The sequence below is a fragment of the Herpailurus yagouaroundi genome, unplaced genomic scaffold, assembly GCF_014898765.1.
Source record: "Herpailurus yagouaroundi ecotype Mexico unplaced genomic scaffold, PumYag 188, whole genome shotgun sequence".
Classification (NCBI taxonomy): domain Eukaryota; kingdom Metazoa; phylum Chordata; class Mammalia; order Carnivora; family Felidae; genus Herpailurus; species Herpailurus yagouaroundi.
The window spans coordinates 30,803,746-30,816,942 of NW_024412419.1; the positions used below are offsets into that span (position 1 = coordinate 30,803,746).

Consider the following 13,197-nt stretch of genomic DNA (forward strand, 5'->3'; position numbering starts at 1 on the left):
GAACAGAATCTATAACAAAGAATATGGTATTAAATTTAAGATGAAAAAAGTATATTTGGAGACATACTATAATCACTTAACTGTATTCCCCATAGGGCAATATCAATGAAAAAACCCAGAAGGACAGAATACAGCTTTTGCACTGTGTATTACCTGGAAACCCCTAAATTTAGCTATTATGAGCCACAGTTCATAACACGACGAAAAAAAGCTTCAGTGTTTAATTCAAAGATGTGTTCGTGATCAAAGCGACAAGGATGAATCAAGTCTTAAGAATATATCCTTGGGGCACCTGGGTGGCTCAGTCAGTTGGGTGTCCAACTCAGGTCATGATCTCACTGTTCGTGAGTTCAAGTCCCACGTCAGGCTCTGTGCTGACAGCTCAGAGCCTGGAGCCTGCTTCAGATTCTGGGTCTCCCTTGCTCTCTGCCCCTCCCCTGCTCACGCTCTGTCTCTGTCTCTCTCAAAAGTAAATAAACATTAAAAAAAAAAAACCTTAAAAAATATATATCCTTAATGGTTTGTTTTTTTTTTTTTTGCATACTAGTTGGACAATGAGCAAGATTCCAAAATTAGATGTGACAAAGATTTCTAACCATATCCTAATATACTCTGAATGCTATTAATATTCTGTATGAAGGTAGTTTTATAGGAGGAAGCAACTTGAAAGGACCACAGGTAGCTTGTTGATCATAATCTTTTGATTATCACGCCTCTGAAAAAGAAGTGAGGCAAACATTACTGCTAGTAACTGATAATGTAATACATGTAAAATTAATCCTTTGTTTATACATTTCTTACCTGCTTCTTCAAGGAAGCCTAAGTTCAGTAGACTATCTTCTTGAACTTCACCCACAAGCAAATGGGGGCTCTGACAGCATTAACTATTATATCACCATGATTTCTTAAATATTATGCAAAAGCTACACAGTAAATAGATATTTGCATATTATAAATGATTTAGGATATTCATAAAAATAAAGATAAAGCTACATTTTAGTCTTCTAGATGACCCCCAAAAGAGGTAAAAATGTTACATGAAAATAAGAAGACAGTAATTTATTTTATGGGAGTTAAGTCATTGTCAGTATATCTTTAAAAACACACCTTAGTGGACTAAACCATTATAAAATTAAATCTTTGGACTTGTGAATTAATAAAATAGCAGGGGCGCCTGGGTGGCGCAGTCAGTTAAGCGTCCGACTTCAGCCAGGTCACGATCTCGCGGTCCGTGAGTTCGAGCCCCGCGTCGGGCTCTGGGCTGATGGCTCAGAGCCTGGAGCCTGTTTCCGATTCTGTGTCTCCCTCTCTCTCTCTGCCCCTCCCCTGTTCATGCTCTGTCTCTCTCTGTCCCAAAAATAAATAAACGTTGAAAAAAAAATTAAAATAAATAAATAAATAAATAAATAAATAAATAAATAAAATAGCAAATGCTACTGTTAAAAAGTCCACAATTTTTAAGCGACTTTTTTTTTTTTTATAGCAATTGCTATAATCATCAAGCAGATCATCTGTGAGAACTGAACGGGTATAGCACTGATCTCCTAATCAAATGTGGTGATACAGAACTATCAAGTGTTTTGAGCTTCTGGAGAGACGAATTAAGAGTTTTGTTGTTAAGATTTTACTTATGAAAATGTGTTCTGAACAAACTACTACCATAATGGCAGTTCTCGTAACTCCTAGGTTACTGTAACTTAATTTTTCCTTTAAAAAAAAAAAATTAAAAAAAGACTTAAGGATTTAATGCAGATGTCCACCAACCTCTCACTAAGCCAAAAGGGCATAATATGAAAACAAAACAGAAAACAAGCCTTATTCTTATCAGCACAGTAAACAGACCTGTATTTAAAAACTCATAAATCAAAATTAAAACCAATACAAAGCAACTTGGTTTTTTGTTCTTTACCTGTAAAATAGCCACTTCATTACGGAGTTGACTTTCCTGTTTTGTGGGGAATCTCATCTTATCAATTACTTTAATAGCCACATCCCTTCCAGTCTTTCTGTGTTTTCCTATTTAAAAAAAAAAAAGTATAGAAAAGAAAGAAGGAGCAAACTGTCAGCTCATCTACAACATAAAAGCTTTATCAGGAAGTTGTCCTCAGACCAAAACTGATATGTATTTACTCATATATTTCTTTTCTTTGGCTGATTTTGTTCTCCTTCACTCACCTTTAATTTTAAGAAGTAAATTGTTTTCCCTTAATAGTAGCTGTCCCTAATGACAGCTTCATTACTCAAAACAGCAGGAAATTTGAATGAACTTGGGGGCTGAAAAATAATCTACCTTATTAGTTAACTACTCTTAGTCTTCAAAGACTGTCAAGATAGAAACACTGTATCAATGAATTAATTTTACTAGGTTCACTGAGTCAGCACAAAGTTATTTAACCACACTTGAGAGCAAGCCTGGAGGCAGAAAGGCCGAGGAGGAGACTACTTAAACAGTGTCAGCAAGTGAGGACTAGGATTTAACATTACCTTCCTTTTATACCTCGGATCATAGCTCATAAAAGTACTTTTATGTACAATTAGGTTTAATTAACAACCCTGTGAACTATGCAGGTAAAGGTTTATTAACTCCATTCAACAGATGAAGATACAAAGGCATGGTGAGCTTAAATGACTCTGCCAATATCATAAGTCACAGTGAGATCTTAGGTCCTCAGACGTGATATAACATTCATGCCAACAGCAGATGAACGGGGCCATTTGTGTTGGACATCCAGTAGGGCATAACCTACAATAAACAAGCTCACACGCCGCCCAACAAAGCTCTGAGCCATTGATTTTTCCCTCACAAACATCTTTATGCTACAAGAAGAGATAAAGTAAGACTACTGTGGAACTAATTTCCTGATTCTTTGTTACTTTGTAAAGTCTGTGGTTGAAATGAAGAATGAATACTCAGTTACAGTGAAAAGGGCTTAGCTGAAAGAATGCAAGTCAACCCTGCAGAAACAAGCCACTGGACAAAATTGTGACAAGACGTAACAGCTAGCAGAGGTTTTCAAATTTCACAATTTTCTGGAGTATGTATAATATGCAGCAGGCTGCAGTCACTCACCTCCATAGACGATGCCAAACTGGCCTGAACCAAGCACCTCATCGGCAAAGATCTGGTAAACAGTACTAATGTCCTATTTGGGAAGGAGTAAGCAGCATTATTTGCCTTATGAAACACGGTCAGCATCTCTAACTCTTCATTCTAACACTTAAACACATTTTTATTTTTATGAGGCAGCTAATTTTCATAACAAATATTTTATGAATATAGACTTCCCATGTCCTAGAAAAGCCCAGTTTTACTATGACTCTTCATATGCAAGTATAATATATTCAGCAAGATCTTTGGGGGGGTGGGGGAATGCCTTGAATAAAAGACATCATGCATTTATTAAGTAATCATCTATAAACAGTAAATTAACATAAAAAATTAAGAACAGTATTTTACTTATTTCACCATCAAAGAAATTTGCTATCTTTGATTTGAGAGAAAAACTTACAAGGTTCATATTATCGAAATTAGGCTGACAGCGTATGTGTGAGAAAGTCTGTCAGTGAGACCCACTCCCCAATCTTCTCCCCTGCCCCGCTCTCTCTTGGTGGTGGTTGCTGCTGTCGGATTATTCTTGGGAGGGCAATCCCCGGTCCCCTCCACAGCTCTTCGATCCCGGTCTCCCTTTTGTTTGGGGTCTGTGCCAGTCTGCATGAAGTCAGGGGCTCGATCTCTGTGGCTCTTACATTCCCAGCCAGTGCCTGTCTCACGGTAGTAACTCAAATAGAATCACATAGGCCTCAATTTTCTCAATTGGTAAAGGGAATATAGTAACACCTATTTCACTGGATTTTTAAGCAAAGTAAATAAAGATATCTACAAAGTGTCAAGTCCAGTGCTTAGCATATAAAAATCAGTAATTCCATAAATCTGATTTCCTAATTTGTTTTAATTAGATAATCTTAAATTGTTGACTCCCCTGGGACGTTTTCTCATCTGTAAAAAAAAAGTATTGGTCTACATCCCTAGGTTCCTCCTAATTTAAAAAATGCCTATGATTTTATGATTATCATCAATATTTATTGAGCCCTAACTGTACACAGGGCTCTGCAAAAGGTAGCTAATTTGTGGAAGAGACCTAGTTAAGAGCCTTATGATGTATTTGGGAAGCAGAAAAATCTATTAAAAAGATAAGGAATTCAGGACATATCAGGGTCAAATAAGTACTACATTAGAGGCTATCCTAACACCTTTTCTTTTACTAACTCACCAGAATAACCTACACTCTCCACTCCCTCTGAAAAGCATATATTGTCTGATGTCTACCACAGCCTAACAAAATGCTTGTGGCCGGTATCCCAATGAGTAGCTCTTAAAACTGAATTGATTCCCCAAACCATTTTGCCAAATGTACTTGTTATAGATTACACAAAAATTAAATATAAATATATTTGATAAGTCAATGAAACACACAAGATTTCTATGAAAACTAAGTAGTTTTACAAACTCCAGATTGGGGGAGTGCGGATTCTGTTCTCAGAATATTTCACAAGTATCCCTGGCTCTACTTTAAAGAAACAAAAATAGGAAATTATAGATATTATGGGTGTTGTATAATAAGAATTTGACTGGCCTTTTCCCCTGGTTTCTTAGAGAGAGACTCTTAAATCCTGGGAATTTCCCAAGTCACAGGAATATCTCATTCATGTAATACATGAGCCCTTTGGATCACACCTGTGTTAAGCTAACAAGATGACTTAGGATGAGGAAATATCACTGGAAAGACTAACCACGTGATTAGAGGATTGGGGCTTTGAACAGTCCAAACTCAGGGGAGGACACGAGGGGGCAGGAGACTGAGTTCAATCAGGTAGCCAATGATTCAGTCAATCATACTTAACGAAACTCAAAAAAAACCTTTGGACACCACAATCCAGGTAACTCTCGGGGCTGGTGACACATCTATGTGCTGGTAGGGTTGCATACCCGGACTTCAGCAAGAGAACGCAGAAGCTCTACATTCAGAACCCTCCCAAACCGCACCCTAGGTGTCTTTAGTTGGCTGGTCCCGATTTTTACACTTAAGCTGTAATCAGAAGTCCAGAGCTTTCCTGCGTTCTCAGAGTCACTCTAGTGAATTACCGAACCTCAGTGTGGGTTCGTGGGAATCCTCCGGATTTGTAGCCAGTTGGTCAGAAGTACGGGTGACCTGGAGACCCCTGCACTTGTGGCTGGTGTCTCAAGTGCGGGCAGCCTTTTGGGAACTTGTACCCTTAGTCTGTGAAGTCTGCACGAAATCTGGGTGGTTACCATTGGAACTGCATTACAGATGTGACTGACACAAGAAAGACAAAGTGCAAGTCTGCTTAGCAGACCCATAAGAATCTCAGTCCTGTGACAACAGCAAATGAATGTGCATAGGTATGTTTTAAGTTATAATGAAAATTTTAAGGTTTGTAAGAATCATTTTTATATGCTTCCTAACTTTAATCAACTTTTTGTTTAACCAAATTTTGGTTCTAATCAAATTAGATGAAGGGACATGTGCTATTCAAATAATAGCTGCCAGAAAAGGTTTTTTCACAAAGATCAGCTCTAAACCTTTCCCCTTTTCAGCTATGAATGTGCATGTCCCTCAAGCTCCTTCAAAGTTAGTGACCTCACATTCTTGTTACTCCTCCTTCCCTCCCCGAGAATCTGGTATCTCTCGTACCTGCCACTACAACAAGAGATACACAGATTTACATCTCCTTGAGACCCTCTATTTCCCATAGCGCCACTGGATAACGTGTCTTCACCGCAATCCTAGAATAGGCAACGTTTATATGCTAAGAGCTAGAACAGCTGGATGCCCCAGGTGGAAGATGGTGAGAGGTTTTTATCAGAGAAATTTATATATAGTCAATGAAATATTTTAGGACTTCTTTTTCTAGCCTTTTTTCTTTCTAATCCATGGTTGGCAAACTAGTTGGTAGGTCTGCTGGGTCTTTTTGTACAGACTCCTGATCAAAGAATAGATTTTACATTTTTAAATGGTTAAAAAAGAGAAAATAATGGTATCTTTCGACACATGAAAGTGACATAAAGTTCAAAATCAAGGGTCCATAAATGCAGGTTTATTGGAACGCAGCCATGCTCATTCCTTTCTGTACTAAGGCTGCTTTCTCACTACCATGGCAGAATCAAGTAATTGGGTGTGGTCCACAAAGCCTAAGATATTTACTATCTATCCCTTTACAGAAAGTTTGCTGGGGCGCCTGGGTGGCTCAGTCGGTCAAGCGTCCGACTTCGGCTCAGGTCACCATCTCGCGGTCCGTGGGTTCGAGCTCCGCGTCGGGCTCTGTGCTGACAGCTCAGAGCCTGGAGCCTGTTTCAGATTCTGTGTCTCCCTCTTTCTCTGACCCTCCCCTGTTCATGCTCTCTCTCTGTCTCAAAAATAAATAAATGTTAAAAAAAAAAAAAAAAGAAAGTTTGCTGACCCCTGTTAAATCCTCAGCACATACCTACATATATACACCAGCCAAACTGAACCTATTCACTATTCCTTACAAGTCCTGTATGTCCTGCTTCTTTCTATGTGCCCATCCTGGTCCCTGTCTTGTATGAAGTAGTATTCCCTGCCCTCACCCTCTCAGCCCTTGAGTCAAAATCCCTTTCCATCCACTTGGGCACAGCTCAGGATTCACTTCTTGTAGGAAGCTTTCTCTGCTGACCCAGAAAGAAGTGGTCTCTCCCTTCTCTTTGAACTAGTCTGTCACTATGTAATAGTCTACTAACACTTATGAAAAAGTTAACTTTATTTTCACAGTTAAAAAAATCTGCCACACTTTCCTTCATAAGGCAGAATTCCTTAAAGAAGTTACCAGCCCCGAAGACTAGCCTGCCTGGTGTCTTTAGGCCAACTGGTCAATACTTTGGCCTAAGAATTATTATTTTTTTGAATTTTCTTTAACGTTTATTTATTATTGAGAGACAGAGAGAGACAGAGCACGAACGGGGGAGGGGCCAAGAGAGAGGGAGACACAGAATCCAAAGCGGGCTCCCGGCTCCAGCTGCCAGCACAGAGCCCAACGCGGGGCTCGAACCTACAAACCGCGAGATCATGGCCTGAGCCGAAGTTGGATGCTTAACCGACTGAGCCACCCAGGCGCCCCATATATATATTTTTTTAATTCAAGTATAATTAGCATACAGTGTTATATTAGTTTCAACAGTTCTATATGTTTCTCAGTGCTCATCAGGATAAATGCATTCTTAATCCCCTCTATTTCCCCATCCCCCCATTCACTTCCTCTCTGGCAACCACCAGTTTGCTCTCTGTGTTTAAGAGTTTGTTTTTTATCTCTTGAACTGATTTTCACATCTTCATTTACCTATTTTAATTATCCAATTTGCATATCTTAGCTATAATTTTCAATTTTTACTTACCACATTTTCCTGGATCTGACAGTTAGATACAGAGATACTAGTAGATAAATCTTCTGTAAAACAGAAGAACGATGTAAGAGCAAAGAACAAAATTGTTATAGGACTTAATAATATTAACATCTGCTGACATGCAAGTGCCCACAGTACATTAAGTTTTATAAACTGGCTGAATTAAAAATTGGCTAATTATGTTCTTTAAAAAAATTTATCCACACACACAATACTAACCCAGTAACAGGAAACTGGTTAAATAAAATATGAAACATCCACACAAAGAAATCCTATCTAAACATTTAATGGTGTAGAGCTATAATACTGAGTTAGAATGCTATCCACAGCATATTAAGTTAGAAAGGCAAGTTGTAAGGTAGTAGCAGCATTTGATGAAGAAAATGATACTTCCGATGAGTGAGAGAAGTAGGGTTGGGGAACAAAGCCTGCTCTTTATACACTTCTATACTGCCTTCCTTTTCTAAAACATAAAAAGCATGCATTACTTTAGTAATAATAAAATTTGGGGTGTCTGGGTGCTTCAGTCGGTTAAACGTCTGACTTTGGCTCAGGTCATGATCTCGTGGTTCATGAGTTCAAGCCCTGTGTCAGGCTCTGGGCTAACAGCCTGCTTCAGATTCTGTCTCCCTCTCTTTCTGCCCCCCTCCCATCATGCTCTCTGTCTCTCTCTCAAAAACATTACAAAAACTTTTTTAAAAATTAAAAAATTAAAATTAAAAATTAGACAAATCTACATATACTAGCATTGAAATATATCTGATATATATTAAATAGTGGATAAAAGCCAGTTCCAAAAAGAACAAAGAGTATGACCACACTTTTCTACAAAAATAAAATATAACAATACAGCACAGATAACATAAGCTTCCCTTCTCCCCAAAGCAAGAAATATACACCAAATTGTTCATAATGGTCTTCTGAAGGAGGAGGTATAGGACCAGGAATAAGGGGGGGCGTTACAAGTGTATAGGAAGGACTTCTTCATCTTATATTCCATAATGCTGTAAAATTCAAATGTTTGTATTATTTTGGTACGCAACGGAAGTAACTGACAAGAGAAAAAGGCAGCATGGGAAGTGAGTAAGAGATTAGGTCTCAAACATCTAGAATCTTGGAGACAACTCAAAGACAATATGAAATTTCCTTTACAATCCCAAATACAAAAATTAACAAAATGTAAGCAAACTATGCATCAAAAACTATGCATCAAAAAATGACTGTCAAAGCCTGCATTTAAAAATATTAAATCAATCTTAAAATATTTTAAATAATTAAAATATTAAATATCAATGAAACAAAAAAGGCACAGCATCAACGATACAGAAGTATCTAACACTATGCTTTCCAATTGTTCCGGTTTCCTAGTGTCAACGCAGATTGTTTCAAAGGCCTCCACTGTCCAGCTCCACCCAGTTTTAATTTCTTTGCTTCCCAGAACTTTACACCACAAAAAGCAGCAGCAGCAACAACAACAGTATTACCAGTGCATCAGGAACTGTGCTACGTGCATTGTATGCATTTATTATGATTCACACTTTAGATGAGAGACTGTAGAGACCAAGGTCACACAGACAGTAAGCGGCACGACTGTGCATCATTCTCTAGCACTCTCACGCAACCCTTCTGCTTTTCGAGATTCTCAACCCGAGGGAGGAGGTCCATGGATGATGGGCTAGAGGAGGTTCCCACATCCAGTTATACATAAAATTTGTATGTATGCTCCTGTATTATTTTCTGGGGGAATAGGTCCATGGCTTTAGTTAGGTTATCAGAGTTCTGTCTAAAATCCCCCAAAACTTTAGCAGCACTGTAAATATCCATTAATTCATCCTCTTAGAATCAATGTTAAACACCAAACATGGTCACGGTCATTATCTTCATCCCATTGATCACACCTGTCTCCTTAACTAGAATAACACTAGCTCTCTACCGTTCCCTTTTAGCTTTTCCTATCCTAACCTACTTGGGATCCAAGGTCAAGATCCAAATCATGAAGTCTCTGCTTACTCCTTCTATCCATATCCGCATCCTCCAAGTAATGCATTACTCATTTTTGCGCACTACTGCTTTATGCTGCTACCTAACACTTACTTATGTATGTGTGTCCTATCTCCCTTAATTTCTCCCTTAATACTCTAGCTCAGAGCCTAACATAATGCCAAGAATAGGTGCACAAAATAATACAGTTGAACAGAAATAAAGTACATGTAGGAACTGGTTGATACCTATTTCAATTTAAATATATCTGTCTAATAAATGGTGTTTCCCCAGAAATAACATAATACCAATGGCGTAAAAGTGACATTGTATTATGGCTTTCACTTGATCCTTTACAGAATTTAGCTTTTATTTTATAAATTTTGTTGGTGCAAAGAACATGTGTTTCAACAATTTTTTTTAGTATTTCTGAATGTCTTAATTCAGTTAAAAGAAAAACAGCATTTCTGGCTTCATAGATTTCACAAGTATGACGTGAACCGTAACTCTTGATCACCTGTTTATATCCCACCATGAAGCAAAATACTAATATTAGCAATTTAGTTTAATCCACTGAGAGTTCATGGAAACCAAAGACTGTTCTATTCCTTACTGGTTCTCTTTCCTCGAATGCTGACAACCCCACAAAGTAGGTACTATCACAGAGAGGTGAAGTTTTGCCTAAGATCACCTAATAGGTTGGCAGAGCCTGGAGAGGGAGACTGACTCTGGAACCTTTTCTTTCATACTGGGGGTTGTATGTATACACTATAACCAACGTGAATTGTATAAAGGAATTAACCCGCAGTATTGGTTACTAACGATGAAGCTTAAAATGAGCGTTAGAAATACATAAACACAACCACACCCACAAAACGCTTAAGAACCAAAGGGGGGAAAAAGCCATCAACAAGCTTATTGCTTACTGTGATCTTTCCCTTGCCCCGGAGAAGTGCAAACACTTGCTTGAGGGGTAACAGGCATGAGAGCTTGGCGAACTGCTTTTTCCCAGCTCTGTGCTACATCAACTCCAATTCCAGTGGCAGCAAGAACAGGATTGTGGGAACTGTCTCCATTGTTCTCCCCAACAAAGTATACCATAGTGTCAGTGATGATTTCAAAACAGTGTGGGTTGCTGCCTTGTGAAATGTTTGTGAAATCTTGTGGCGAAGATATGCGGAGAATTTCTGAAAGTGGAATTTCCTGCAGTAAAAAAATCAAGCATTAAAAAATATAAATACATCTTTGTTTTTATTTTCAAATACGCTAAACGATCAAAGATACACATTTCTAGCGAATGCACTAAGATGAACACAAGTATGTGGTACATGGAGCACGCAGTCAAGTCTTACAGTAGTATCTGCCATCAGTGATCTGCCAAAGGCAGAGCCTGGAGCATACTAACCCAGTGTTCCAGCCTATAGCAGGTTGTTAGAATGCAAGGAAGGAGAGGACTGGGGAGAGTTAACCGCCACTGTATCCAACACTTGTCCCTTTCCAACTGTCATTAAATCAACTCAACAATTACTTCTCTGCCAGCTGCTGTCTGCAAGATGCAGCCCTCAAAGGAAAACAAAGCAAAAACAACAGCAAAAGGAGAACACTAGCACAGGCTGTTCACGCACTCCATTCTGGTTCTGCCCACAACTGTAACAACTCTGTATGTGTAGTCTACTCCCTGAGGCAAAAAAAAAAAAAAAAAAAAAAAAAAAAAACACACCCAAAAAACCTATTTAAAAGAACCCAACCAGCTCAAAGTCATCAGTTTCTGATCTCTCTTAAGGATACAATCGCTCCACTTACAATTTTGTTTGGTGTCGGTCTGTGACATGGCCAAGTGTGGAACAAGCCAGGCAAAGAAGACTTATACAAAAGCGAAGCAGCAGCATGTGGGAATCGGGGCCTAAGATCAAATGGAGCAGGGAGAACATGGATACCACACTGGCCTCTTCTGGACAGGCAATGATCATGAACAGCCCGATCTAAATCGTGTCCAGAAGGAAATCAGCAGCAACCTGACAGGAAGGCCAAGACCAAAGGAACACACAACAAAAAACATCCTTTGGTAGCAGGGCTGCTGTGGGGGATGAAATGGAGGGTGGGGGAAAACTGTTTCAACAAGGAACTCAAGAGTGACTTATAAGCGATATTAGACAGAGTCATAATACACAGTATATGCCAATATAATAACTAACAAATATTACTTTAATATACCTGGAAAACATATGATATTTTAATGTATGTTATTTTTTTAAATGTGGAATCTTTACCTTATAATACTTTGATCCAGATTCATTTTGAAATAATGTGAGACATTTGCTGTCCAGTCTCCAATAATGCCTCTTCCTCTATAAAATAAAGGGCATACAACTGTTAGGTATAAAAATAATGATTCTTCCAAAGTACCTGTACCTTTCTTTCTTTTTCCTTTCATTTATACTCATACGTTTGTATGTCTGAATAGGTTTAAAATTCACGGGGGTCAAAATTCTGCAAACAGAAAAAGGATATGTAGTCATAAGCATACTCGAGTCCACCCTACCCCACGTAAGCAACGGTAGTAGGTTTCTGGGAATCCTTTTAGGGAACTTTATGTGAGCACGTGCAAATATACGTGTGGTATACATGCACTGATATGTAATTCATCTGTAGGCTACATTTCTAATTTACCTACTGGCTTGCCAGGTCAAAAGATATGTACACATGTAATTCTCCTTGACACTATTAATTATCCTACATATGATTTGATCCAATTTATAGTTTTATCAGCAACATGAGTACCTATTTACTCAAATCTTCACTAATCTAGTATGTCACTAAACTTTTTGATCTTTGCTGTACTGATAAAAAAAAGGTAATTCAGTGAAATTTTAAATTGTACTTTTTATTAAATATGAGATCAAGCTCTCATCTTTAAAAGTCACTTGTATTTTCCTGCCTGTGAACTCTGTAGATATTATTTGCCCATTCTTTGACTGTTTGTATTTTTTTTGAATCAATTTGTTGGTATCCTTTACATATCATGAAGTGAATCCTTGTCTAGAAACATGACTTCAGAATACTTTTTTCAGTTTGTCATTTGTCTTTGCTTTTTTTGACACGTGGCTTTTTTTTTTTTTTAATGTTTCTTAAAATAATTTTGTAAAATGAAGATTTTGGCCGTTTTAAGTTCATAGCCTAATTAAAGGGAAGGTACAGAGATTTCTCATATATCCCCTGTGCCCACACATGCAGAGCATTCCTGTGACCTACATCCTTCTTCTGAGTGGTACATCCACTACAACTGATGAACCTACACTGACACATCATAATCACAAAGCCCATAATTTGTAAGAAACCACCAGTCTTCCAAAGTATCTATACCACTGCATCCCCATCAGCAATGAATGAAAGTTTGTGTTGCCCTACATCCTTGCCAGCATTTGGTGTCGACAGTGTTCCAGATTTTGGTCATTCCAATAAGCGTGTAGTGGTATCTCACTGTTGTTTTAATTTGCATCTCCCTGACAACATATGATGTGGAACATCTTCATCATATGCCTGTTTGCCATCTGTACAGATCTTCTTTGGTGAGGTATATGTTAAGGTCTTTGACTCATTTTTTAATTGGGTTGTTTGTTTTCTTACTGTTGAGTTTTAAGTGTTCTTTGTATATTTTAGAGAAGTCTTTCATCAGATGTCTCTTTTGTAAATACTTCCTCCTAGCCAGTGGTTGTCTTATTCTCTTGATACTGTCTTTCGCAGAGCAGGAGTTTATAATTATAGTGAAGTCCCTCTTA

At 38.2% G+C, this 13,197-nt stretch overlaps 1 protein-coding gene across 2 annotated transcripts in view; it reads right to left on the minus strand.

The window, feature by feature from the left end:
- The window catches only part of PRKD3 (protein kinase D3), an 87,618-nt gene that overhangs the window by 14,632 nt on the left and 59,789 nt on the right, over positions 1–13,197 (minus strand). For both annotated transcript variants that reach the window (XM_040496517.1, XM_040496518.1), the window contains exons 10-14: positions 11,689–11,766; positions 10,345–10,621; positions 7,430–7,482; positions 3,071–3,143; positions 1,910–2,016 (exon numbers count right to left, since the gene is read on the minus strand). In XM_040496517.1, coding sequence (XP_040352451.1) covers positions 1,910–2,016; positions 3,071–3,143; positions 7,430–7,482; positions 10,345–10,621; positions 11,689–11,766 — 588 coding nt within the window. The remainder of the gene's footprint in view (positions 1–1,909; positions 2,017–3,070; positions 3,144–7,429; positions 7,483–10,344; positions 10,622–11,688; positions 11,767–13,197) is intronic.